The sequence below is a fragment of the Micropterus dolomieu genome, linkage group LG18 (genome assembly GCF_021292245.1).
Source record: "Micropterus dolomieu isolate WLL.071019.BEF.003 ecotype Adirondacks linkage group LG18, ASM2129224v1, whole genome shotgun sequence".
Taxonomy (NCBI): Eukaryota; Metazoa; Chordata; class Actinopteri; order Centrarchiformes; family Centrarchidae; genus Micropterus; species Micropterus dolomieu.
Genome location: NC_060167.1, coordinates 18006952 through 18033210, shown reverse-complemented (window position 1 = coordinate 18033210; position 26259 = coordinate 18006952). Strand labels below are relative to the sequence as shown.

The following is a 26259-nucleotide window of genomic DNA, read 5'->3' as shown; positions in this document are numbered from 1 at the left end:
GAAGAGTGTGTATATGGTCTTGCTTAAGCTGTTCAAACAGTTTATCCATTTGAGATGGATCACATATCTTGCAAAACACACTAAAAAACCGTGTAACCATAAACCTCTCAGAAATGAGCTGTAATTTCAAAGCACATTTTGACTCAGCACTGAGATGGTTGGAATTCCCCCCATGACTGTAGTGGTGCTGGGAAAAGCAGAGAAAGAGAGATTTTTCCAAGACAACAGCTTAAGGGAACCAGGCGTGTGCGACAAAAAAAACAACTGTTTCACTTTCACAAGATCATTTCCGTTTCAGAAGATGTCTCATAATCACCTACATATTTCTGTAGGTCTATGAAGTGAAACCAGCTTTCATAATTACTGTATACCTCTCCTGCTCCAGGTACTCAAACACCTTTTCATTTATTCATAAAGGCAGCACAGTGTGAGTAAAACCCATTTAAATCCCTACTGTGCTTATGGTAACTTGTTGAAAGGTCAAAACACACTAATAAGGAAAAGTTGCATCGATTAACAGGAATTAATGGTCACTTGAGCTCAACAGTGAACACAAGCACCTCTAATTGAACCCAGATGGAGATGCAAGTGAGTCCATTTAACAGAGCCTGAATAGCTGAAGAGCCTCATTGGTTTGGGGAAATTGACTTGTGGTGTTTTTCTAGCTTTTGAATTGAATTCTAACTTATGTAATTTAGCTTACTCAACTAATAACGTCATATTGTAACCATGAGGTGTGAGCCAGTGACAGATAATACCCCTTGTGCCTGGTTGTTTCCCCACGATGGTGGATTTACATTGTGAAAATGTGCTTTTGACAACTGTGTGAATCTTTCACACCTGCTGAACAGTGATGGAAAGTACATTTACTTACATTAAGTGGTAAATGTAAGGAAAATTGACTGTTTGTGAAGTTTCTCAGTCATCCAGGTCATAGTTATCCAAGGTGGGCTAAAATGGAGGGCAAATTGGACTTTTTTTGAAGGTACCCGAAGATGATTCGCCTCTCATCCAAAAGGCTTCTTCAGTTCTGACTGACTGGCTGGGAATCTCAGCTATAACCTCTGTGATAACCTCCGTTATCAAGGTGATGGATACCACTTGGTTCATTAATGCTCCTGGTAATGACTGTCATTAGCATTGTCACATGAGGCTAAATGTAAGTGTTTGTTCAATCTCCTGGGAAGAGACTGTTTCTCTACTCTGGTGGCTTCTTTGACTCCTATTTCGAACCATTTGTCAGTATCCATCACCTTGATAACGACCCCACAGAAGTTAAAAGGCTGGGATTCCCTGCCAGTCAGTCAGAACTGAAGAAGCCTCTTCAACCAATTTGAGTTGCGAGTTTAACTCACGTTGGATAAATGGACAGTACTTATTTAGCCCCTTTCCAGTCTTCCGACCACTCAAAGAATGCGAATGTCACATTCACCCCATTCACAAACATTCATACACTGATGGCACAGCTTTCAGGAGCAAGTTGGGGTTCAGTACCTTGTCCAAGGACGCTTTGACATGCAGACTGGAGGTGATAATAATAAGGTAATAATAATATTGAGGTATTTGTATTAGAATGTTTTGCATTCACATTTAGAGTGAAATATTGTGCTTTTTACTCCATGGAAATGATTTCACAGCAATACTTACTCTTCAGTTTGAGATCATACATACGAAACATATGATCACGTAATAGAGTAAACTACCCAAAATTAGATAAAACTGTTCAAATTTGCTTCACCTCTGCCAACTACAACATTCAAGTTCTGGTTACATGTTACTACATGTACTTTTACTAAGTGTTGTTTTTGTTGGGCTTACAATAATTTAATTAGAACTTGTAATGGAGTATTTTCATTGTGTGACACTTTTAATTAAGTAAATTATTGGTGAACTTTCTGAAAGACTAGTTTTTCAGTATTGTTATGCAGCAATTACATGTATAGTTAGTTCTATATGTTGTGTGATTGGGGCGCATGTGTCAGCAAAGAGAGCATATGCATGCAGAAAATGAACATATGAAAGACAACATAGGGACTCACAATGTTCAGGTACCCTCTGAAGCTAATTGGCTAGCGAGAAGTGCTCTGCTCTTTTTTCTCTTTCTAGAACAGTAGTCGTGTTTAACACACCTGTAAATTATTCCCACAGACCTGCCAACCTCCCCTTTCTGCCAAGCCTCCCCCCTGCACTAATAACACCATAATGATGCCACTGTTAGTACAGAGCCGAGGCAGTGTGCTTTATGGACTGACCTCAAAATCAATTCAGCAGCACACACGGTCTATTAATGGAGCTAGGTCTGAAACTCCTCCTCCCCTTTACTTTTCTCTCTTCTCTCGCAACGTCCTTTCTCATAACCTCCAATATTTATCCCCTTGCCTCTCCTCACTTCTTCTTTTCTAGATTTTGCTTCAGGACCTCACTGTCGACTGTAAATTACACACACACCCAGCACTTCTGATTCAAACCAGTCCTTTGACAAAGGAGCGGACACTTTGCTGCCCTGTGGCACACATTAACCTCATAAAGGGAAAGTAATAGAGCCTGTCTGAGCTGCCACAGAATAGTCATGAAAAAATGCATCATAGCACCAGTTCTTCCCCTAGACTAGACCCAAAGGTAAACTCGACTCAGTAAAACACACAGGTATGGCAGGTGACTTGTACTGTTTCCCTACAGCAGATAAATTTGATGGTTCAACTGTGTAATCCCATGAAATTTACTGCTTTAGTTTTGCTCTCATTAGTGTCTCCGGTGCACGTAACTTGGAAATAAGGAGAGTTATTTGAAACAGGGATGGAACAGAGGCATACTTGGGGTTTTGGGAGCACATTCCTGGACAGAGAGAGTAGCAGAGTCTCTTGCAGTGGTTAATTAGGGGAGTCTGTGGGAAACCCCTGAATCTGAAACCCCCCTCCAAAAAAACCACACCACTTGAAGAAGTTGCGGCCATGTTGAATGGAACTCATTCTTCGGTGGCCAGAACGGAAGATTCCATCGCTTACGTCCAGTCGTCTGAGCTGTCATCCTAACTATGAGAGGGCCAATACCAGAGAGTGGCTGCAGTAATAATACCAGACGACAGAGGAGGGAAAAGTAGAAGGATGATAGCAGTTAAAGGGGCAATCCAACATTGTAACATGTCAAACTAGTCACGAGGAGCACTACACAGCCTGTTAAAACAGTTGCACAATGTCCTCTTTGGCTGTGGAGGTTTTGTCTGAGAAAACACTGGTGACATCACTGGGGTTATCTTGGCTTGGGCTTGGAGACTACACACTTTTTCATGGAATGCCTGCGTTACTAAATTTGAAAGACAGAAGTACATGGACGGATTAACTTGCTAAGGGTCCCTGGCAAAGAAGCAAAGGGCAAGAATGAGCTGTCGACACTTTTGGTCAGTGTAATACTTTTCCAACCAATTTATATAAATAAGAGTAGACTAAATATTAGTACTACCTCAAAGTACAATACTCCTAAGGGTTGCACTTAGGCGAACATGCACAGTGGTCGTTCGGAGATTAACAGGCAGGAAGGGTCTGGCCAGCATGTGTAGGATCCAGCATATTTGGAGCTTGACCTGCACTAACAACTACAAGTCCAGATATATCAGCCTCTGCTGTGTCATGTGTTGCTTAAAAAAATTTTAAGGTCCAAATATTGGGTGTGTCCAAGCATGAATAATAACATCTAAAAATGGGACGTTGTGAGTACTGAAAAGTAGCAACTCAGCCTGAGATATAAAACAGTGATAGCAAGAAGAAAGGTCAATGTATAAGGCCAAATGACATTGGCCAAAACATAATGACAATGTGTCATACAAATAGCTATTTGTGAAGTCTGTCTTCACTGCACTAAAGCACATACATACTGTTGTTACTCTGATGAAAAACATTAAACAAGTATTCTTGAATAATAAATTAAACAGGACAGAGCATTTTAATCAAAACATCAAATTTGACCCATCAGATGAGAAAATTACATACCATTCAATCAATAAAGTGAATCACTTCAGCGTGAAGTCATACAGATTAATTTGTCTTATTGCTATGCATGAAAACTGAAATGCTATGTATACAAATGATGAGTCTAACTCAGCAGTAGCCTGTTGGGAATATTAACACGGTTTTCTATATTATTGGTTTACCCCATTAGTCATAATGGGAGGCAGATACTGTAAAGCTAGAAAGAAATGCTGAATAGAAACTGCTGATAGTTTCATTCTAATTTTCATTGCAATTTGCAGAGTTCAGGATCAAATACCCATGCCAGTTTCATTGAGTAGCTTATGCATAGAGGCATAGTCCATTTGGAATTATAGTTACATCAGCTGAAATAGATTAGCAGGTTTATTTTTGGTGTGTTTGTTTTTATTGAGGATGCAGATGTCTCCTTATTTTAAAAAAGGCACAATGAGAGTAATTAATCCGTGCATATTGGATATTAACAATTGGTAGGTAATCAAATCCTTTTATGTGGAAAATTGAGGGTTGAAAATAGATGCTTTTTAGAAAAAGAAAGCAATCTCTCTGGACATTGATGTGCCTGCCCGCTAGCAGTCAGCAACTTTTAAGAGGCCCGGTGATAAAGATGCTTCTTTGAATTGCTTCCTCTAAAATAGGAAGGCACAAACATGCTTCTAAGAATACATGTACGCTTTGAGAAACACCGCCCTGTCTCCTGGGATATTGGTGAAGCACATATGGTTTGAGGTAAAATGTAGCCAGACATTTATTGCAAACAATAAACTAATTTACAGGAATGCATATACACGGCCTTCTCAACAGAGCCACACTGTGTTTGTGTGTGTATATGCCTGAGCACACAGGGTACAGTAATTGGCGACCTGATAAATATTTGTGTAGAACCTCCTCAACAGGAGAAAACAGAGAGGCATGCTTTCAACACTAATGCCTTCAGGCAGCAGAAAATAATTCAGTGATGGAGCCCACTTACATGCTTTATGTCAACATTTAGGGAGGCCTGGGGATGATGATGATGATGCGTCAACAAAAACATTAAAATGCAACGTGTTGCTGTTTCGTAATAACTGGATATGGGTTAGGTTTTTTTTACCTAAAAAATAAAACAAAACAATGTGAAATAAATCACTTAAGTGTAACATAAGAGACACGTGTACACAAATTAATTGAAAACAAAAAGAACAAGAAGAGTCCGAACTTAAAAAATGTGTTTTTGTTGATGCTACTGGTTTCAGCTGATAATGGGTTCACAACAAGTAGCTTTAATACAGAGAGACAGAACCAGACAAAGTATAACGGAGTACGTAATCTCATTTGTGAAATCCATGTTTTCCCTCAGAATGAATTCAAACACTGAATTGATTCATTTCAGAGTAACTGGAAACAACCTCAGTAGCGGTGCTCAGTGGAATGCCACTTGAAAGTAAACAGCGATGTGTGCTGCAGTGAGAGCCATCTGTCGTTGTCTGGGAGAAGCAGTGTGTGTGAGCTATACTGAAGATATATGGAGAGAAACACGTAAAGCCACGAGTACTATGCATACATATAGTCAAACTGAGGTAGCAACAGATTATTGTTTTAATTATTGATTAATCTCAAAATTTTCGGAGGGGGTTGAAATTTTCTAATGACTTACTCAATAAAATATCTAAAAATAGTGAAAAATATCAGACTTTCCCCAAAGCAAAATCTTCAAATTGCTTGTTTAGCACAACCAATTCAATTTACAAGGAAAGAATACAGAAAAAGACACAAAAAAATATTTGCGATGGTTTTTCATTTTCGTATTTGATTATTAAAATAGTTGTAACATTTACATTTTTTTGTCAATCAACTTGTGCTGCATTTAACATGCATTTTTATTATCAATTAATCAGTCATTTTTATTATCAATTAATCTGCCAAATATTTTCTCGATTAGTCAGTTACTTGTTTGCTTCACATTTCCCCATGCCAAGTTAACATATTTGAATTTCTTGTTTTGTGCAACCAACAGTTCAAAATCTAAAGATCATTATGTGAAAGCCTTCCAGTAAATCCCGAAGAAGGATTTCATCTTTACATTGAGTTACATGATAGATACAGTACTTTAATGATGTGTGGAACCATGGCATCAGAGTGCAATGCGAAGTATTTGCTATTTATGGATTGTGTGGGTGTTTAAAAGTGCACAGCTTTGTCCCCATGTGCATGATTTCTTCAGCCCAACTCTCATTCCTGGAAGAGGCCGGCGTCAACCAGATCATTCGTAGAAGCGGCAAAACGTTCTGTTTATCCTCCGCTCTGCTGGAATGTTGCATTTTGCGTCCTCTGGATTCAAGGGAGGTGTTCTGCACTTCCTCAAAACTCATATCCCAACATGTCTCGTCCATTCTCTCCTGGGAATGGATTTAAACTGAAGCCAAGGCAACAACATCTAGCAGCAGCAATAAAAAGTCTCCGCTGCTAAAGCAATGAGGCATTTTAATAGGATGAGCTGAGACTGTTGTGAAGGCAACCAGGCATCCTCTCCCTCACTGTCTGTCTCTTCCTCTCTTTCTGAGAGATGTAATTGTTTGAAGTTTGGACTCAGTAGGAATTAGATGTGTAGAGTGGAGGCATGGGGGAGATGGGTTCTTAAAAGTATGATCATTATCTGCGTCTCCTGTTGCGAAGCGGCACCACAGCACCCAGCCAGTGGCCTTAAAACACCCCACTTGGGAGAATTATACTAAAGACTCTGTCAAAGTTCATTTTTTGTCTCAGTGCTGACGTACAGTGAATGTTTTTCACTCATGAGTCCAGTGTGTGTCATTATTAGAGACATGTATCCTCCATCACATTAGAGTCTGCTGTGTCAGGCTGCAGTGAGATACACTATACTATCATTATACCTCAGCATAACTCCCTTCAAGCTTACTGTGTCTTGTACTACCTTAACCAGAGACAAGGAAATCCTCTTAAGAGAGCTGCTTGTTGCAGGTTTCCCAATACTGGACCTACAGTCTGATCATCTCCAGATGCACATGATGCAGATGAGACATCCACTGGGTTCATAAAACACAACCAGGAAGCTAATATTTCACCCAATCCATAACATGAATTCTCTACTCTGACATATGGTAGTGATGAATACAAGATACCCACCGGAGATATGCAGAGTTCTCAGGGTCTTATTTCCTACAGTCCATTTCCTTTTCTGATGAAAAAAAAAACAGTAGAGTACTAGTTATGGTGAGGGGCCAGTGTGAAGGAAATGGGGAAGAAAAGGAATATAAGAGGGAGCAATAATGGTGAGCAATATCCTCATTAGTCAATTCCTCTCTCTCCTCCCCAGCCAATGAAAGCAAGTCTCATAATGTACTTTTAAACCTGAGCAGCGACTTAGACACAGGAAATCCATATTAAACGGCATCTTCATCAAAACTCATCTGGGAAACAAAGACTGTTCCGAGCCAGTGGGAAGGAAATAGTTAAACAAGCACTTTGACTTTCTTCAATCTAATTACCATACGGAGACATATCAGTCTCACTGATAGGAATAATGTCATCTCAGAGGCAGGGTTTTATACCGGAAAGCAATTCAATGCTTAGTGTGACGGTTAAAGTACTCCTCAGTTCTCCTTGATTTGGCTTTCACTGACTTGCTCAGTGAAGTTTCATTCAGATAAAGCTCGCCTGGAAAATTTAAGTGCAGAGGAATGTCTGTTTGAGATGTATCCTGTCTTAGAGTTGGCATCTTTCTTGCAGCTCCCTTTGCTGGTTCTGCTCCACTGCCTGCCTGCTTGCCTTTTTCGAGGCTCATTCGTGGCAGTTCACATCAGGGGCCGCATTGTGATAGCACTGCAGCCATCTGCCACCAGAACCGAAGGAATGCCATCACCAGCTGGCATCCAGGGCAGCACTTCTGTCACCTCTGCTAATAGACCTAAGACACACGGGGGTCAGCTGTCATCTGTCAACTCTGACCCTTAACGAATGCCGCAACATGAAATCAGAGGCACACCACAATGCCCTCTTGCTGAACCACAAACTTGGAAAGATTTCAGAATGATTGAAACAATACAGGCCAGCTTCATCTGCCCCTGTATGGACATGAAAGTAGATACGTGCCACCCAGCTGTCCTCCCTGCACTCAAGGCAGCCAAATTCAGGAGTGGAAACTCTTTCACAAGTCAAAGTCCACAGGGCTTCTGCTCCCACTGACAGCCTCCGCAGCTCTGTCAGTTCATTATTGGAGCTTGCATTCCATTACAAAGCAAAGCAAATAACCACACAGTCATTATTTATTTAAGGCCATTACCAACCACTGTAGAACAAAGGCTGTCAATGTGCCGGTAAGTACTTTTAAGCTCTGTTCAGCTATTAAGTGCAGATACGCTAAACTAAAATTGAAGAAATTGAATACGGAAGACAAATTAAACACTGGAAAAGGACCTTAGCTGTGAAGTAACTAAATTGCAAACACTGCAATAAAGATGGATAACATTACTCATGCTGTATACATGTCATGTGTTGAGATAGTTTGTTTTGATTTGCATATTTCCTTCACTTATTAATTTAGTTATACCCTCAATATCATGATTAAATGTTCTGTATGAATCTACATTTAATCTCAGTTGTGTTCCAAGACAATGCAGAAAATTCCTATTTGGAAAGTGAGCACTGTAGGCCTTTAGTTTACCATCATTTAAGAGTCTAGTAAGTAACTGTTAAATCGCAGCCTCTCTTTAGAAACATCACTGTAGTCAACATCTTCTCCAAACGTGAGAGCAAATCTCCCTTACTCCCCAGCGCCGGTATTTTCATCTGGTTTTGGTACCCCAGGAGGCCTTGGTGTGTCTTGATTAGTTCTTTTACTGGAGGAAGTCTAGTAAGGAAGAGGAAGAGAGAGGGAGAAATGCTAGCAGAGTGAGGGGCTGCCTCTCTCTGGCTATTGTTTGGACACAGTTGCCTCTCACGCTGCATTGACCACAGACAGGGCGTGGCTGAAGGAGGCCAGGCAGGGAACATGAGGTGGGGGTATTCGGGTGGTGATGGATACAGGGGGAAGGTTAGAGCACATTGCATACTTTCTCTGCATGTGGACAGCAAACAGGAAGGCGGGTGGTCCCTGGAGAGAGAGAAAAGAGAAAGAACTGGAGTGGGTGGGATTTTGCCCCTGTAGTTTGGCGCTCTGTTCCCAGCCCTGCTCATGTGCACGATGAAGTAATGAGAGACCCGGGGCCTCTGACAAACTCAGGCCAGATGGGAAGAGGATTCTTCCCCACAATTACTCTGCAGCAGAGAGCATTAGAGCCAGTGCAGCTTCTCCTCTACGGAGAAAAGATAATCACTGGGTTTTTTAGGAGAATACTTAATCGACACTGTTTTACAACACACTGTACAGTTTGGAGGATATCTTTAAGGATTTCAGCTGTGTTATCTTCCTCTATCCCTGAACACAGTATCCTAGAATACTGCAATGTCTTGGTAGGACTTACAGAAGGAATGATCCAAGGTACTCTTAGTTCTGAGTATATGAAAAAGCCTTTAAGCGGACACTGATGCTCGTAGAATCACTGGAGTCTCCTATAAATATGTCAATGCCATAATGGCCATCAGTGTTAATTGTTTCAATTTGTTTTTCAGAAGTTATGTTTTTTTCTGTGGTATGGTGGGGGTTGTTAATACTAAATTACAATGAACCTCTGCCACTGTCACTATGGAGAAGAAGCTATTTACAGGCAAGAATCAGAGCTGTAGCAAAATATGCAATTAGGAACCAAACATGTAGCGATGGTTGTCAAATTCATCCAAAATTTACAACAAATCTGAAAGACAATTGCTGAATGTTTAATTAATCAAGTTAAAACAACATGTACAAAGCAAAAACATTAGCTAGTTATCAACCAAAATTGTCCTTAGGAGTTGTAGTTCACCTCTTACTAGCTTTTATGTCTTGTACCTTTAGCTTTCTATGAATACACCAGATACTTTAAAACACAGTTGCTCATCTTTTGTTTATCCTGGAGAATATCATCCCCAGCCAAGTCCTGGAAGTGCTCCAGCTGCAAGTCTTCTTCTTCCATAATCCTGAACGTCCGAAATAACTCTACTCACTTTGTAAAGCTAAGGTCCTTCAGCCCCATATTTTACCACCGGTGATGCTCTGGTACTAGGGAAAATTGGTAAATACATACATACATCACTGCTACATTGTGTCACATATTCTCCCAATCCTGTATGAGTCACCAACAGCTGCCTTATGGTTGTGTTTTAGAAAGGTTTATGGATTAGTATTGGCAGACTCCCATGAGTCCATGATGAGCACTTTCTCACTGACCGGCTGCAGGGCACTGATCTACCAAGAGTATAAATAATGTAATATCCAATAAGGTTAGCTCAAATTGATTTTAGAGGACAAAATATTTCCAAACAGCCTTTGTTTCCTGAGACAAATTGAGTGCAAGTTAGATATGTGTTTTTTCCTTCACAAGTCAAATGGATATTAGTCGATTGGTGCTGAAACATCAGCGTCGCTTAGGAATGTTAAACAAGGCCTTGATATCAATGTGATGGATTAAGAGGAAGAGCCAACAATAAAGGGGTATCATCACCCTGAAAACATTACTGTAAATGGATTGAATGATAGGCGGCAGGTTGTTTGTAACAGCCAAAGACCTTTCCATTGAAGCAACTGTAATATAAAACGAAGATAAAACATACAAACTCTTGTAAATTGTACAAAATGTACAAAAGCAGGCAAAATTATGTTAATCCAGATGCAGGACGTAGAGACTTAAAGTTTCAGGCAATTTAATCTCTTGCTCCTTGCAATTAGTTCCGTAAGAAGGACAGACTTCCAGGCAAAGTGGAACAGCAGGCTGAAGTGCTGTGTTTGTGGCCTTATTGGACATCTGTCAGAGATGTTTTTGAAGCTCCACAGGGAAACAGCAAAGTTTCTGACATTTTGGCACAGTATAATATATTTAGAGGAAGTCAGTTCTTGCATATTAAAAAACCTTGTATGTGCGACAGCTTTGATCCTGCACAGGGCAGAGTCAACAAATGGACTAACAAACAGCCTGGCCTTGAGAGGGATACACACCTAAAGAACATTTAATCTCCCTAAGCCACTGACGCTGGCTCATCACACAGCAAACTGCCTAACCCGAGAGATCTCTCAGACGAATCGTCTTAAACTTAAAATCTTAAAAAAACATCCCTAAACTAAGCTGTTGTCGGGCTCATCCCTCTTTATGCAGGCGAGGTGAGGGCTCTGCTGTGTTAGTTTGTCATTTTGAAGGAAAGGAGGTGGTGGAGGAGTGCATGGCTGTGTTTGGTTTGATCAGTCACCTGACTGCTGGCCTGGCCTCTGGGAACAGGAAGTATGACATCACCGCCCTGACATTCAGGAATGAGGGAATGTCAGGCCGCCTGTTCACACTACTGGAACGAAACAGAGACAGAGAGCAAGCAGGACGGACACAAAAGATAGCTCACTCACAGTTATTCCAATACTAAAGACTAAACAATAAGGCTGTTGTCAGACCAACTTCAGCCCTGTAGGGCTGGCGACGTATTTCTACTGTTTACCTTGCAACCCTCACAACAAAAGATTAAATGATTGCCGACAAGATAACTTTAAGTTGTAAAATCCCTCCTCATAATATTCTAAATCGCTGTTCAGTGTTTGGGTGTCTCAGAAGCCTTCAAACACATTCCTCTGTTACTTAAACTGGACTTCCTGGATTGTATTTTATTGTCTCTCATGCCCCCAACAATCACTGCATTTTTGAAAAACGTTCTGTACCTCTTCTGAGATGCTGCATTACATTACATGTACTCATTTAGCTGACACTTTTTTTTCACAATTGCCATATGTGTCAGAGGTTACATGCCTCTGGAGCAACTAAGTTAAGTGTCTTACTTCCATTTGTGGATGTGTCGTATCCCTGGTCTCTCACACAAAGGCATATGTCTTATCCACTGCACCATGACCACTGTGCAGTTACTTCACCAGTCTCACAGGCTACTGTGGAAAAGCTACTGTCCAAATGTAGTTTAAGTCATGTTATATACTTAATTTCTAACAGTGCACAAACATAGACAAGTAACTGTGATGCAAGCGGTGTTCTCTGCATACCTTGTGTGGTAAGGTAAAACGACTAGCAGATGAGGGCCAAATCAACCCTGGTCGATACTTGAATGTATTCCTTGAGAACTACCAATTTGCACAATATTAACATACAAACATAACTAAAGACTCAGAGGTTACTTTATTGTTAACGGGGGCACGGGAGAAAAAGCAGCAGCAATCTCTTTTTCTCTCTAATAACTTGCAGCCATTGTTCTCGTGATTTGTTTTCTGTGTACTGCTGACCTTACATCATTACATTTATATATATATATTATACATATATACGTCACATGCTGGTTAACGGTCCCCTACTATTTATGCAGCACTTTAGAATGACACTTCCATAAAGTTGGGGTACTTCAATATATATGCATGAAGCATGTATGGATTAAACTTCAAAATCACTCTATCCTACATTTCCCATAATGCAACCAGACAGCAAAATGTATATCTGAGATGACATCATTATGACATCAGTGTTATTTTCTCAGAAGACCTCATGCAACTGATCATTAAGTGTGAAATCATTGGAGTGCCTCTTTAATTGCATCTTGAGGACACATTGCATTAAATCCTGAGAACATGCACAATCGAGGCGGGATACGCGTGGTAGCCATGAATCACAAAAACAAGTACATCAGTGCTCTAAAACCACACAGATCAGTCCTTAGCCTTTAGGGGCAGCAGCAGATGAACTACATATGTCCAACACAGAGAGCCATTTAGCAGGCACTGACAATAAGCTGCTTGGTAGGATAAGATCTCAATAACCCCCAGGCTTCTAAACGTATCCAAGTCAAATCCAGAACGCAGACACCCTGAGGCCAAAGACCTGCAACATGAGGTATTTTTTTTTCATTAGTTCAGCAAGTCAAACTTACTGTACATGCAACTGATGTAACCCCATATTCTGTTATAAGCTTTAAGTTTGTCATAGCTAATTAGAGGCTCAATAAATTGATTTGATCATGAACAGTGGTATTTGCTGTTCACACACCAGGGCAACATGCAAACAAGATCATAGGGACCGCCCACTATGCTGTTGTTCCAATCATTACAAATAACACCATTGATGAATCCAAGATGTCAGCAATATAAAGTAGCTTACCAGGGAGGTTTAATTAGACACAAGCCATCGTCGTACACAAGTTGAAGCAAACATAAAACAGCTAAAAAGGTATATAGCAGATGCAAGGGTATTTCAAAAAGCAACAGCTAAATATATATTATTCATAGTCTTTAGGTTATTACTTACAGAACAAAAGTCATATTAGAAAGAATGTCTTCATGACATGATGCCAAAACTTCCAACATTTAGCTAATGAAGCCAGAATGAGCAGTCCCATGAAAACATAATTTTAAAGTTCATTCTTCACATCTCTTTCCCAGCTGTAATGGCGGTGCCATGGTGTTGCCAGCCCCTGTCAGAGATTTTGGCATACAGTTCCTGGATCTAAAGCTCAGTTTAAGACTCCTTGCCAGACTCTGGGAGAGAGCAGAGATGGAGTCAGAGCTGGAGGGAGTGCAGCCCCAGAGGAGCCCAGCTGCTGCCTGGGAAACCAAACCCGGACCGGCTTTGGCCCACGCTCTCTAACCCCAACCCCTCCCGTCTAATAACAACACTCTGTCTGTCTCTTGTTCTCTTTCTTTTCAATCTGCTGCCTTTTCCACTGTCATTCTGGTGTGGAGTTTGGGGGGGAAAATAAGTCAGTGGAGGAACGGTGGAATTATATTAGTCCCTCCGCTTCACATTCCCAGAATACTTCCCACTGTTGATTTCAAAACACTCACACATGTTCATGTTCTCACTCTCACACACGGAGAGGCAGGGGATTTTGTGCAAGTGCATACACATTCACACGCATGCACATGCTTTGACACTCACCCCGGTAGTGGAGGCTGTCATCGTGGTGATTGTGCCGGTTCTCCAAGGCAGGGGGGCTGCTGGCACCCAGCTCTGCTAGTCTACGGCTGGTGGCAGAGAGCTCGGAGCGGAGGTTGGTCACTTCCTGACTGGCGGACTGGATGGCCCCATCAATCCTGTGTGCCAGCTGTTTGTTGTCTTCCATCATTTTAAGGATTTTCCCCTGAGGACCAAATCCACACAGAGCAGCATGATGTCAAGTGGAGCATTAGAGGGGGTGAAGCTAAGACCCTTTCCTCTTCCTCCTCTTATCCCCCTCGTGTCCTCTTCCTCTTTCTCCACCTGTGCTTCTTCTCTCACAGTTTACTTTGCACATATAATAAAACGCCGATCCCCCTTCTGTTCTTCGCAGAGCAGCACAGAGATGATGTCTACCTGTTACTGCATAAAGAATAACATCTGTGTGGCCAAGCACTACACAGTCAGAGAAAGCATGTGTGTGTATGTGTGTGTGTGTGTGTGAGTGCAGGGCAAAGGAGAAAGAGAGTGAGTGCGGGAGAAAGAGAGAAGAGAGAACGCAAAAAGAGCAGCGAGAGATAAAAGACAAGAGAAAAAGAGATGCAGCTCAGCAGGCGGAGGGGAAAGTGAGTGCTCCCGCCGAGGAGAATGTGCTGTGAGCAGCTGCTCTCAGAGAGGACCCAGCACACACTGAGATGACATGCAGTCTTTTAAATGGATTGTACCATGTGCTGGAGGACCAGGGGAGAGGGGGGGGACGCTGTTGGACTGAGCTGCTCTCCAGCAACTCTCTAACTACAGAGCGTGCTGTGTATCCCACACCCTCTGGAGTCTGTAATGAGTTAGCAATCGGGGCTGTAATAGAGGAAAAGCACAGATTGTTTCTTTTTACTTCTTCCTCTCTCCGTGTCCCTGCACTAAGAGCTTGGCAGCAGTACCGGACCCTTTGACAAGAACTTGTCAAGCCCTCTATATATTTTCCCTCCTGCTCCCTTTTTCCCTCTCACTCGCACACCCGCTGTCTTTTTGTCTCTCCCACCCCCTCTTTTTTCATTCCATTATATATTCATCCCTTTGTCCTGGGAAAGCTCACCCCCACATTGGTGGAAGGGGAAGGGGGCTGGCTCAAGGCGCCCAAGGGGAAAACATTTCAACTCTGAAAGCAAACTTAGCAGAGGACAGAGGCTCTAATGGGCTGAGCACAAAGAAGAGAGGCCTGGAGAATTACAATCGAGCTTTGGCAATTGAGAACATAGTGGAGCTTTACATCTGTGATCAAAAACAGTTGGTAGGATTATATTTCAGCTTATCCGTGGGCCCAGTAAACAAACACCACTGCCATTAGTTCTTATCTGTACAGCTGTAAAATTCCATCACACACACAAAAGGGTTAGAGATGCGGGTTAGACCGTTCATCTTAACTTAAAACAAGCCTGAATATTGCTGAGCCATCACAACTTTGAATCTGCATTTGACATTTCATTTCCCAAGTACAAAAACACACCCTGTCACTGGCAAGAAACTAAGGAAGATGAGTAATACATCACTCAGACTCTGCCATACGAGACTCTGCTGATAACGGCTCAATGCTCATTGGTATTCACACAATGGGAGAGAGAGAGACAATCAAAGACAGGACTGCAAGCGTGCGAGACTGACGACCGAATGAGACAAAACTTGTTGGTTATACAGGTAGCTTGTTCACCGCAGCCTGCTTAAGAAGTCCATACAGTTACAGTGTCACAGATCAGATCATGTCAATGACTAGGCTATCAGACAGCGGCCCATCATTGTGGCCTCAATATTAAAACCGGCCTATGTCAACTTCAAGCTCCAGTACTCTCTAATGTACATATCGTATAAGGGCTGCAAGATATAACACTGTTATAAGAGATTTTTCTACTAGTAAGCTTTATGCTGAGGTAGTTATCACTTCCGCAATCGCTGGCTGTATTAAAAAAACTCATGACTATAGACCATTGCGGACATTGTTGCAAGTTAGTGAGTGATGACATTGACAGCGTTTTTGCTTAATTGTGAGGAAACACCTTGATTTAGGTACTAAATAGTAGTTCAATCATTTAGCCAACAACATAAACTATTTCAAATATTATAATTTGTTTGCTAGAGCAACATGGAATATCACAGTGTCCACAAGAAATTGAACTGAATCCCAAACCAATTCAAAGTACACTCAAAGTAAGATCAACATGTATCAACATCGGACTTCCTCTGAGTCATACAGTCAAGCACAGAGTTACGGCTTATGGCACACGTGAGAATTGATGCAGAACCAACAGACTAATTGGACTTAGGTTTTGGAATGTTCATCAGACAAAACAAGCAATTTGAAGACGTCCTCTTGTTCTCTTGTGTTGTTTTACCATTTGTGGAAATTTTATAGACAAAAGTAAAAACTGACAGCACACTAACATGCTCACAATGATAACATGTTGATGCTTAGCAGGTAAAATGTTTGTTCATCATCATATTGTAGCATGTTAGCAAGCTAACATTAGCATGAAACACAAAGTGCAACTGAGGCCGATGGGAATGTCTTTAGTTTCGCTGTTCATAAACCAAAATATTAGACAAATTAAAAATTTGACCTGATGGTAGTGAGAGATGAAAGGTCAGGGGAGCACAAAAGTTATTATCATTCATCCACTGGGCAACATAGATATCTGTACCAAATGCCATGGCAATACATCCAATAGTTGTCCAGATATTTCAGTCTGGTCCAAAGTGGTGGACCGACTACCTGACTGACACTGCCATTCCTAGAGCGTGGCTAAATCTCATTAGTTGCAGTTGTAGATGAAAGATTGTATTCTATCGTGCACTACTAGGACATACACAGTATCATAACAGTGCTCCTCTTGTTACATGCCACTGTTTGTTTTTCCTGCTTTCTCCATCTGTCATCTTTCTGTTTTTAGCCACTCTTTATCATATAATCTATCTGTAACGTCAATCACCATCTCTGCTGTTCAACTCTCAACTAATGCAGGACAATTATTACAGAGAAGATACTAGAGAAGACTTACACCAGCACCGGCATGTTAGGTCACATCACATGTGAGCAGATCATTATCAACGTCTAGACATTCACATCACTGTCCCCAATTAGTGCAGTGGCCCTGATTCGTAGCTGATTAGGAAAGGACAAATGTAGCACTGCCTGTAGTACAGGGCAAGGATTAGAGTCGTCTCCCCTTGTTCTGGCTTTACACAGAAGGGTCCTGTTATTCCATCTCAACTGGTTATCTTAAACAATGTGACAGCTAAGTCTTCCTTCATATGAAACCACAACCACAGTCTGCTTTGAGCCATGTAAGGCAAGGCTTTCATACACTCAACTGTGGAATGCACGGAAATGAATGATTTTAGGGTCAAAGGTCGGGAAGTGTCCCAGATACACATCAATAACCAGACAAATACTTTGAGGATGCATAATTGTGGCATGTCCAAAACACACAAAGTCCTCCTCTGTCCACACAACTAGACTGAAAGCATGCATAGTATGGCCATGGCAGAGACCTTAGACCAATTCAGGAACTTTGTTGACTCCCTTAAACAGTTCTCACAGCGGTGCTTCTATGGATTTGGTTCACTTTTCCAAACTTGGCAGAGTGTTTGTGTTGTTAGTTTGCTCACTTGTTTGAGGCTATTAATGGGAAGTTTAATTAAGTGTGCCAAGGGTGTGCAGTTAAAAAGAGGTATTGATAAACAGTCACCATGACTGTCTGCCTGGGTTAATTGAATATCGACTAATCCTCCTCACACGGGAATGCTTTCCATTTTTCCCAATAGCAAACTGATATAATGTCCTGCTCAACTATTTATACAGGTCTTATCAGGGGCCTGGGGAAAATATTCACCACTCTCTACTAGGCTTACTAATGTCCATCAAATACTATGAGAAAAAGAAAGCTATAGTGCTTGCCAGGGTGTGTGAGTATAGAATAGTTTTATGTGTGAATAGGAGGAGGTGTACAAGTGAAAAGATGAAAAATATATATTTAAAATTTTGTCATGTCGTCTGAATAATGTGTTTATTACTCCGTGCCAGGGTAAATGCACCCTTGAGCTGAAATCAACAACCATGTTTTATTGAATCATTTCCATCTGTGAGATGATGTGAGAGCAGGAAGATCCGTCAGAGTGAGGTGACACTCGACTCTCAGACCTCAGCAATGTGTTGGCTTTCACATCCAGAGGATCACATTTGGTGAGGACTGAGGGGTGATGCTAAAATTGAGTGAATTGTTGAAACCAAGATGTGGTGCAATCAGACTGGTGTTTGCAGGTGGACAAAAGGCAATGGGAATCCTGCAGGGTGTAAATGCATATAACAACCAAGTTGTGGCTGTCCCTTGGGACTGAGACGCATGAGTTACGGGAAAACAACTAACTAGAAGCAAAGTGGGTCACCCACACGCATGTCAAAGTGTCCTTGGACAAAATACGTCACGCATATCAATGATTAGTTTCCTTCTGATGTGCATGGTAGCCTCTCCCATCAGCGTATGAATGACATATTTACATTTACTCATTTAGCTGACGCTTTTATCCAAAGCGACTTACAATTGCTATATATAGGGAGCAAGTAGCCTCAAGTGTCACAGTGGGGGACTGAACCTGGGTCTCTCACACCAAAGGCATAGTCTTATCCATTGCACCATCACCACCTCTGTATGTACACATATAGTGTAAATCACTTTGAGTGGTCGGAAGACTAGAAAGGCGCTATACAGGTATAGTCCATGTACCACCTTTACTATTTGTTACCATGTAAGGTTCATGAGGGAAGGGCGAAAAGGACATGGTCCGGTGAGACAACACACCTCTGCGTATGTCACACCATCAGATACTTTTTATACTGTGTATACAGATGTATCAGTCCCTTAAACCTGCATGAATTGAATCTTTGGCCACTTGGGGGCAGCGCAACAAGTTAAAAATAAATAAATAAATAAAACATAGATGCCACATTATTAGCACCTAATAAAGTTAAAATGGCTAATGCGTTAGCAGGCAATGGCTAGGTTATTAGGTTTTATATGTCACAAAAAAATCTTTAAAAACAATTTCTGTAATTGCTCTTGTACAATAAATACATTTAATTTGATTTTCCAAATTAAAACTACTCATTTATGATGAGGGCAGATCTGAAATTGAAATATTTGGGGTTCATTCCATGGTCAAGTAATAACCGGCCTCTTTGCTAAATTGGCACAGAATTCTGCCACTAGGAATGAGGCCCCTTCAAAAATATCATCTCTGGAGGGCTTTATTACAGCACACTGCTGACATTCTGCTTGTTTATGTACTGCAGATAAATACTTTCGAAAGTATGCCTCATCCTCCATATATAGCAGAGCTGCTCTAAATGTAAACCTTCAAAGAGAGTAGTTCTGAATTTCTAAATCTCTGTATGTCAAACTGTTTAGTCTTCTGGGGACTGAAACAAAACAACAGGTTTCAGGAGATTTTATTCAGGAAATAAAGGCTGTCAAGGTAAGCACCAAACTGCTGCCAACATCAAAGTGTACAAGAGTTTTGATTCTTTACTTGTAGGCAGGTTAATTGGCACTGCATTTGGATTTAACTTTTGTATGTTCATCATCAGTGTAGTGTGTGTGTGTGTGTGTGTGTGTGTGTGTGTGAGTGTGTTTGAAACAGAGTTGAAAAACATGTTGCGTTAAAAGGATGACTGGAGGAGTTTGAGTGAGTGTTTCCTGTGCCACTGCACTACCTCTTGCTTTCTTTCGCCAACATGTGTGACAAACAAGACACTTCAGACAAAACTGGCCCCTGGTAGGCCGGATCAAATATAACACCGCTTTCCCACAGCAATAAGGCAGCACTGATGCTTTTGTACATGTGACTAAAGGAAATAATATGTGCTGATGTAATGTAAAAAAAAAAAAGATCAAGCATGAATTATTGTACTTGACAGCGAGTTAACACAAATAAAAAGACGGACACTTATAAGCTATAGAAAGCAGAGTTTCTGTCACATACAGTTCACTGCTTTGAATGTTCACACAGAGTGCAGATTTATCAAATGCAAATGTCACAGTTGGAAGAAAAAATTAGGTATTTATGTCCGTTCAAGTGACGGGGAGAGAAAGCCTTTTGCCCCCGAGTGGTGACACACAGGGACAGAGGGTCATTGATGGAGTAAATAGTGAATGGCAGGGAGCGGAAACTCAACTATTTCTCTTTGTCACTTTGTTCTTTCTCTCCTTCTCCATCCCTTTCTATCTCTCTCTAACTCTATCTCACTCCCCTAGCTTTCTAGTTAGTTAGTTAGGAGCATTATAATCCATGATGGTTTGGCTTCCCACAGAGAATTATCGCCTGACTCTGTTTTTTAACTTGTTATTTTGGTTTCACTTGCCATTATTTGTAAGTTTTATAAAAGAAATTAAAAGTTGTAGAGGGCCTGGGTGTTTTGTGAAAGAGGCATTCAGTATTCTAACTGCATTTAGCTGGAACGGTTTGTTGTACACATTGTTGGTGGCTCTTACTTATTTTGGTAATGCCTCCCTAAAGGGAAAAGCTCAGAGTGCAAAGAGTGCAAAGAATCATTCATAAGCTGATTTTTGGGTTTTGTATTTAATTTATTCTTGTTGCTTAGTTGGAGCTTCCCTAAACATTTATACTCTGAGAAACTGATTTTAACAAATATTATGTCCTATCTGAAACAAGATACTCATATGGGGTGTTTGTCATCCTTTTAAGCCAAGCTATCAAATGCACCTGTCCACTGTCCAATCAGCTTCTGACGTCGCTATATGCACTGTGGTCTTTAATCAATGAATGCTCATTCAAACCTTCAGCAGAATGCCATCAACAGGTTGCTGAACAGCAGAAAGCAGCAGTCCCACTCCTCATCTGTGGCTTGAACTCTGGCAGAGGGGTAAACTCCCATCCCTTAAGCTGGTATACAGAGAGGCTGAGATAAGACCTGGAGAGAAGCACCTATTATCTGTTGTCAAACCCAGCACGTCTGTCATCCAAAGTCCTCCCCAAGTTCCACTCCAACGCCTTGCAGCCATGTTCTTCTTCCATCTCAGATAGTCTAGTAATAATAAACAGTTTGACAGCCTCTCCACTTGGAGATAACGGTCGACAGGGTTGCGGATGAAACACGGTGCCAGAGGCCTTGATGAGTATAAAGATAAAGGTTGTCTGCAGGACTCATGGGGAATCGAAGGGAGAGAGGATGCAGGGATAAGGGGAGAGGGGAGGGGGGTTTGGCTATGATGAACTTCAAGACCTGCGGGATGGAGATGATGCAGTCTTATGATGGAGAATAAAACTACAAAAAAATGACATTCCTCCACTGTTTCACATGCCCACGCCTCCACCGAGGCCCATTTTGCTTCTTGCCTCATTTCCCCTCGATCTCACTCCTGCTCCCTGCTGGCTGTTTTCTGCCAGTGCTTCTTCTCCCAGTGGTACCCAGAATCCATTGCCAGGCCTCAGCCCATTATGTCTGCTCAATCTCACTGTGCCCTAATCATACTTTTGTCTTCAGATTTAAACATGCAGACAAACAGAGCTGAATGTTGTTGCAGTCATCTTTAATGACATGCAGATCACCATGACATCACAAACAGAGCTGGCTCTGATACAAAAGGTGCATGTTTTGCACGTAGCGTTACACACTCAGCTACTTTGCTGCTGTCTAATTGAGTTCCTCACCCCTGTCATCATTCTCTGCTCTCTTCTGCAGGAGGCACAATTACACGGTGATGTTGAGAGAATGAGAGATGTGCCTATAGCTTGTGGGGGAGATGAGAAAGATAGCTGACAGTGTTATAATAATCAACATAATTAAAGTGTCATTTGAATGAATCCTTGTAACATGGAATTGTTGGACTATTGGCAGCTTTATCACAGTCCTGATCCAAGAAAGAAAAAACCTACACGTTATAACTATTGACCAGCTGTTCAATAGAACAAAGGAGCTGTCTCTAGGTAATGCTACAAGAGGATTTCTCTCAAGGTAAAACGTTTTTTACAGCACAAGGAGAACTTCATTCTTTGCCAACCCTTCCTCCATCCATCTCTCTCTCTTTCTTTTGTCAGAGCAGCAGAGTGATTTTCAGAGGGCAACTGCAGTGGAAATCACCCTGACAGAGCTCTCCCTGTTGATTTATGATACACTTTTAGTTATTTATTGGCTAATCATGGCGGGCTGCTGAGAGCAGGTTAGAGTACACCTCCCAAGACAACTGGGCAAGCCTCGGATAAAGAGGCAGGGCTGTTGTCTGGCCTTTTCTGTTAATAACAGAAAGTGTTGGGAGTTATGATGAAGTTTTCAAGGCTAAAGAATGCATCTCCAATTAATGGAAGAACAGAATGAAAGAATATGATGTGAAGGAATAGTTTGAAATTTTGTGGGCGGCCAGGTGGTGCAGTGGTTAGCACTGTCGCCTCACAGCAAGAAGTTCATGGGTTCCAACCTTCGTTGTCCTAGGCCTTCCTGCGTGGGTTTTCTCCGGGTGCTCCGGCTTCTTAGGTGTGAGTAGTTGTTTGTATATGTGTCGCCTTACGATGAACTGGTGACCTGTCCAGGGTGTACCCCGCCTATCGCCCGATTTCATCTGGGATTGGCTCTAGCCCCCCTGCGACCCTGTACACAGGATAAGTGGTTGACAATGGATGAAATTTGACATTTTGGGAAATTTGCTTTCTTGCTCAGAGATAGATCAGAAGATTGATACCACTCTTATGTCTGTACTACAAATTAAAACCTACTTCCAGCAGCCTGTTAGCTTAGCTTAGCATTAAGACGCATTGGGAAACAGTTAGTCTTGCTCTTTTCAAACTAACCAAGTAACTGTAAAGCTCACAAATTATTCACACATTATATCTGATTTGTTCTATTAGTGCCAGTGGTAGGGATTTTCTCAAATTTAAGTGACCCAAGGCAGTGGACAGCATAAAGTAACCAGTGTCTCCCACACAACGGGTTTACTTGGGCGGGCCGCCCAGGTAGATTAACAGCAGCCCAAGTAAATTTGGCGACCCATTTTAAAATCGTTTTTGACTGCAGCGCTGCGCAGGCATATTCGCTCCGCACATCCTCTCACTCTGTCGCTCTTTCTCTCTCTCTCTCTCTCAAACACGGGCAACGGACCCGTCTGTCGGTTGAACGGATATCACAAACACGCTGCACAAATCTGTCCAACACAACGCTGTCAATGTTGGAGACCAATCTTCAAAACGGCAATTAGCAACCATGTAAGGAGCCTAGCTATAGCTATGTTAACTTTGGAAAATAGCTGACGAAGTTAGAACTGTATAACTGGTAACTTAGTCAATAGGTGTGTTCGCGATAACTATGGCTGACCTTCGCCGACTTGATAGATAGGGGCATAAAAACAGCGCCGTCAAGTCAGAAACCTCCGGTAGACTGCGTGAGCTTACTGTGAGCTTAGAACAATGATCAGGCCTTGCTCCCACGAGATCTAGTGACGCAGGTGTTATGCCGAATTCTACATGCCTGCCGTGAATTGCATAGCCGACACCTCACGGGAGGTAATGCTCTTTTATGCTGAGAAAAGAGGTGGATGCAAATCTCAGTAGTAGCCTACAACGCATGCATTCACTTTTATTAAGGTCCTTTTCAGACACTTTGCTGCTCACATTGTTTGAACGCGGTTAATGCCACATGTTTTTGCTGAATCTCAAACTTTTACTAAGCGTAATAATATATTAACGATTGTTAATGTTGTACCACCCGCCACAGTAAGGTCAGTCAGGCATTCTGTAGGAAGCACTGTAGCATATGCCATACGGGCCAAATACACTAAAGTCTGCAGTGAAAACACTCTGTATTTTAGCTGAGACCAAACTGCATCAAAGACAACCTCTCCCAGGTACACTGTAGCACTGCAGGCAAATAACTGACAGGTTTGGGGGGGGGGGGGGGGGGGGGGGGGGGGGGGGGGGGGGGGGGGGCTGAGCAGTGCTGAGGACAGATTAATCCATATCTGACGGAGAGCTGTTTCAGTACAGTGTATTGATAAGGAGCTTATCCCCTTGTCAGTGTGTGTAAAGGCACATCTGCAGGGCCTATTGATTAAGAGACTCATCTCACTATCATGTGTTCCCACTCCAGAGGACAGTTCCAATGAATAGCAACACTCACTCCATCACCTCTTTATTGCCGTCCTCATGCAGCTACTTTGTATGCACGCCAATACACTGTACACTTTTTCCAATTTCTTCACATCGACAGTGACATCCTCAGTCTGCTTCTTATCATAAATGCATATTTCAAGAAAGAAAACAGTAATATTGTCCAACTACTGTCTCAGTAATGTCTTTAAGCTCAACGTTTTTGCAAAAGATGACAAAACAAATCAAAACATTTTTAAAACTGACAACATAATAGAACGAAATTCTTGTTTTGTTGTTACAGATACAGTAGCAGTCCAGTGGCCACAGGAGAATTCAGAATTTTTTCAAGACCTACAAGCCGCAGGAAATGAATTACTTTCTTTGTTTGCTAAAGCTCATACTACAAGATATGAAACTTGTAAGGGCATGTTGAAAAATGAGCAACAAGGGAAGCAGAGAGAAAGATAAATAAGGCAGAGAAATGGAAGGGCACGGAGACAGTGCGAGGAAGACGAGGTTGGAGCCAAAACATGTTAAGTTGCGAAGTCGTTTATTATATTTCAGCATTTATCTTTGCGAGAGAGAGCCATGTTATCAGAAGGACTAAATTGAAAGACATTCAAGCGTGCAGTAGAGAGTCGGTAGAAGGAACACTGACGACCAGACCGGCACAAACTCTCTCAGTATTCTAGGCTTAGCATACTGTTCTGCATGGAGAGCCTTTCACACACATATATGCACCACACACAAACACACACACCTGTACTCACATACACATGCACACACAGAGATAGTTCAAACATTAAAATGCAAAAGCAATTAAACTGAAGCCACAACAGTGCCGAAGAAGTGCCAACCCAACAGTAGGACTTTGATTATTTTAATTAGAGCAATATGGCTGACTCTTAATATAACTGAAGGAAAAGAAGGATCATTTTCCAGACTGAAAACGTGTTTTAGACTATAACTACAGTTGGAGAATACGACTGCTTTACATTGCTTTAGTGCAGAAGGCCAATGCACTTATGCAAATGTATTTAGAGAGACAAACTGTGCTGATGAGATCCTTTTGTATTGTGTCTTTTATTTAATGGCTCCAACTTATTCTAATTGGAAATGTATGTGATTTAAATGTGTTTAATAAGCTGGCTCCTGCAGGAGCTTGGAACTGCATTAATCTGCATGCTAAATTAGTTTGTCTGAATCCAAAACTTGCCTGGCTCAGGGAGTTGAGCTCTTGTAAGGGATTATAACATTAATACTAAGATCCATGGAAAGCGAAACAATGTAATGTTCCTTTCTGTTTCTAAAAATTGTACATGTGGGCAAACTAATTACCATAGTATCATTTAACAGTCATGCTAAATAGATGAAGTATGTTTCCTTGCAGACATGTCCCTTTGTGTTTATTGTCCTTGGTGCTGAAACTGTTTGTTGTTGTAATTTGTTTGTGCATCTAATACACCTCTGTTTGAGTGCTTTGTATGTGCAAACGGGTAAACATGTCTTTCTGTATGTATATATGATTCCTTCATGGAAAGGAGAAGAAAATTAAAGCACACAATCAGATGAAGTAAAGAGGGACTGAAGCAGGCAGGCGAAGGACAAAAAGAGACTTTGTTGATCACCATAGCTTAAAGCCACAATCAAAGGCAGTTTGTTTACAGAGGATAACAATCACGTTGGATTTCAATTCTTCAAGACCTAAAAAACATCTTTCATTACACAAACCTTTGAAAGCTTAACGGTCCCCCTGCTACTCCCTGAATGGACATCCCATGCCTGCATAACATAAAACATAAACTGCAGATTAGGGAGAGAGGCTGGAGAGTACAGTGAAGAGCTTTTACACTTAAATACACAGGGGTTGGTACACCCTCTGTTTGAAATTGCATCACTTTGGATAAATATACAAAATGTTCTCCACCCGTAACCCGGCTGAAATGTATAAACTCTCATTCTAATGTCACTTATAATCCAAACAATGTAATGGAACATGCATTAAAGTAAATTATACTGTAAAATAACACCTATTACTTAACACCTATTATAACCTAAATCTACCCATTTTCTGCTACACTGTAATATTTTCTACCTTACATTATCCCTTTCTACTCAACTTCCCTAACTATACCACGGGGAGCCAAATA

General features: G+C 41.5%; 1 protein-coding gene across 3 annotated transcripts in view; it reads right to left on the bottom strand.

Moving 5' to 3' along the window:
- Window positions 1-26259, bottom strand: part of kaznb (kazrin, periplakin interacting protein b) — a 110243-nt gene that overhangs the window by 42663 nt on the left and 41321 nt on the right. For all 3 annotated transcript variants that reach the window (XM_046075868.1, XM_046075866.1, XM_046075867.1), the window contains exon 4: window positions 13970-14171. In XM_046075868.1, coding sequence (XP_045931824.1) covers window positions 13970-14171 — 202 coding nt within the window. The remainder of the gene's footprint in view (window positions 1-13969; window positions 14172-26259) is intronic.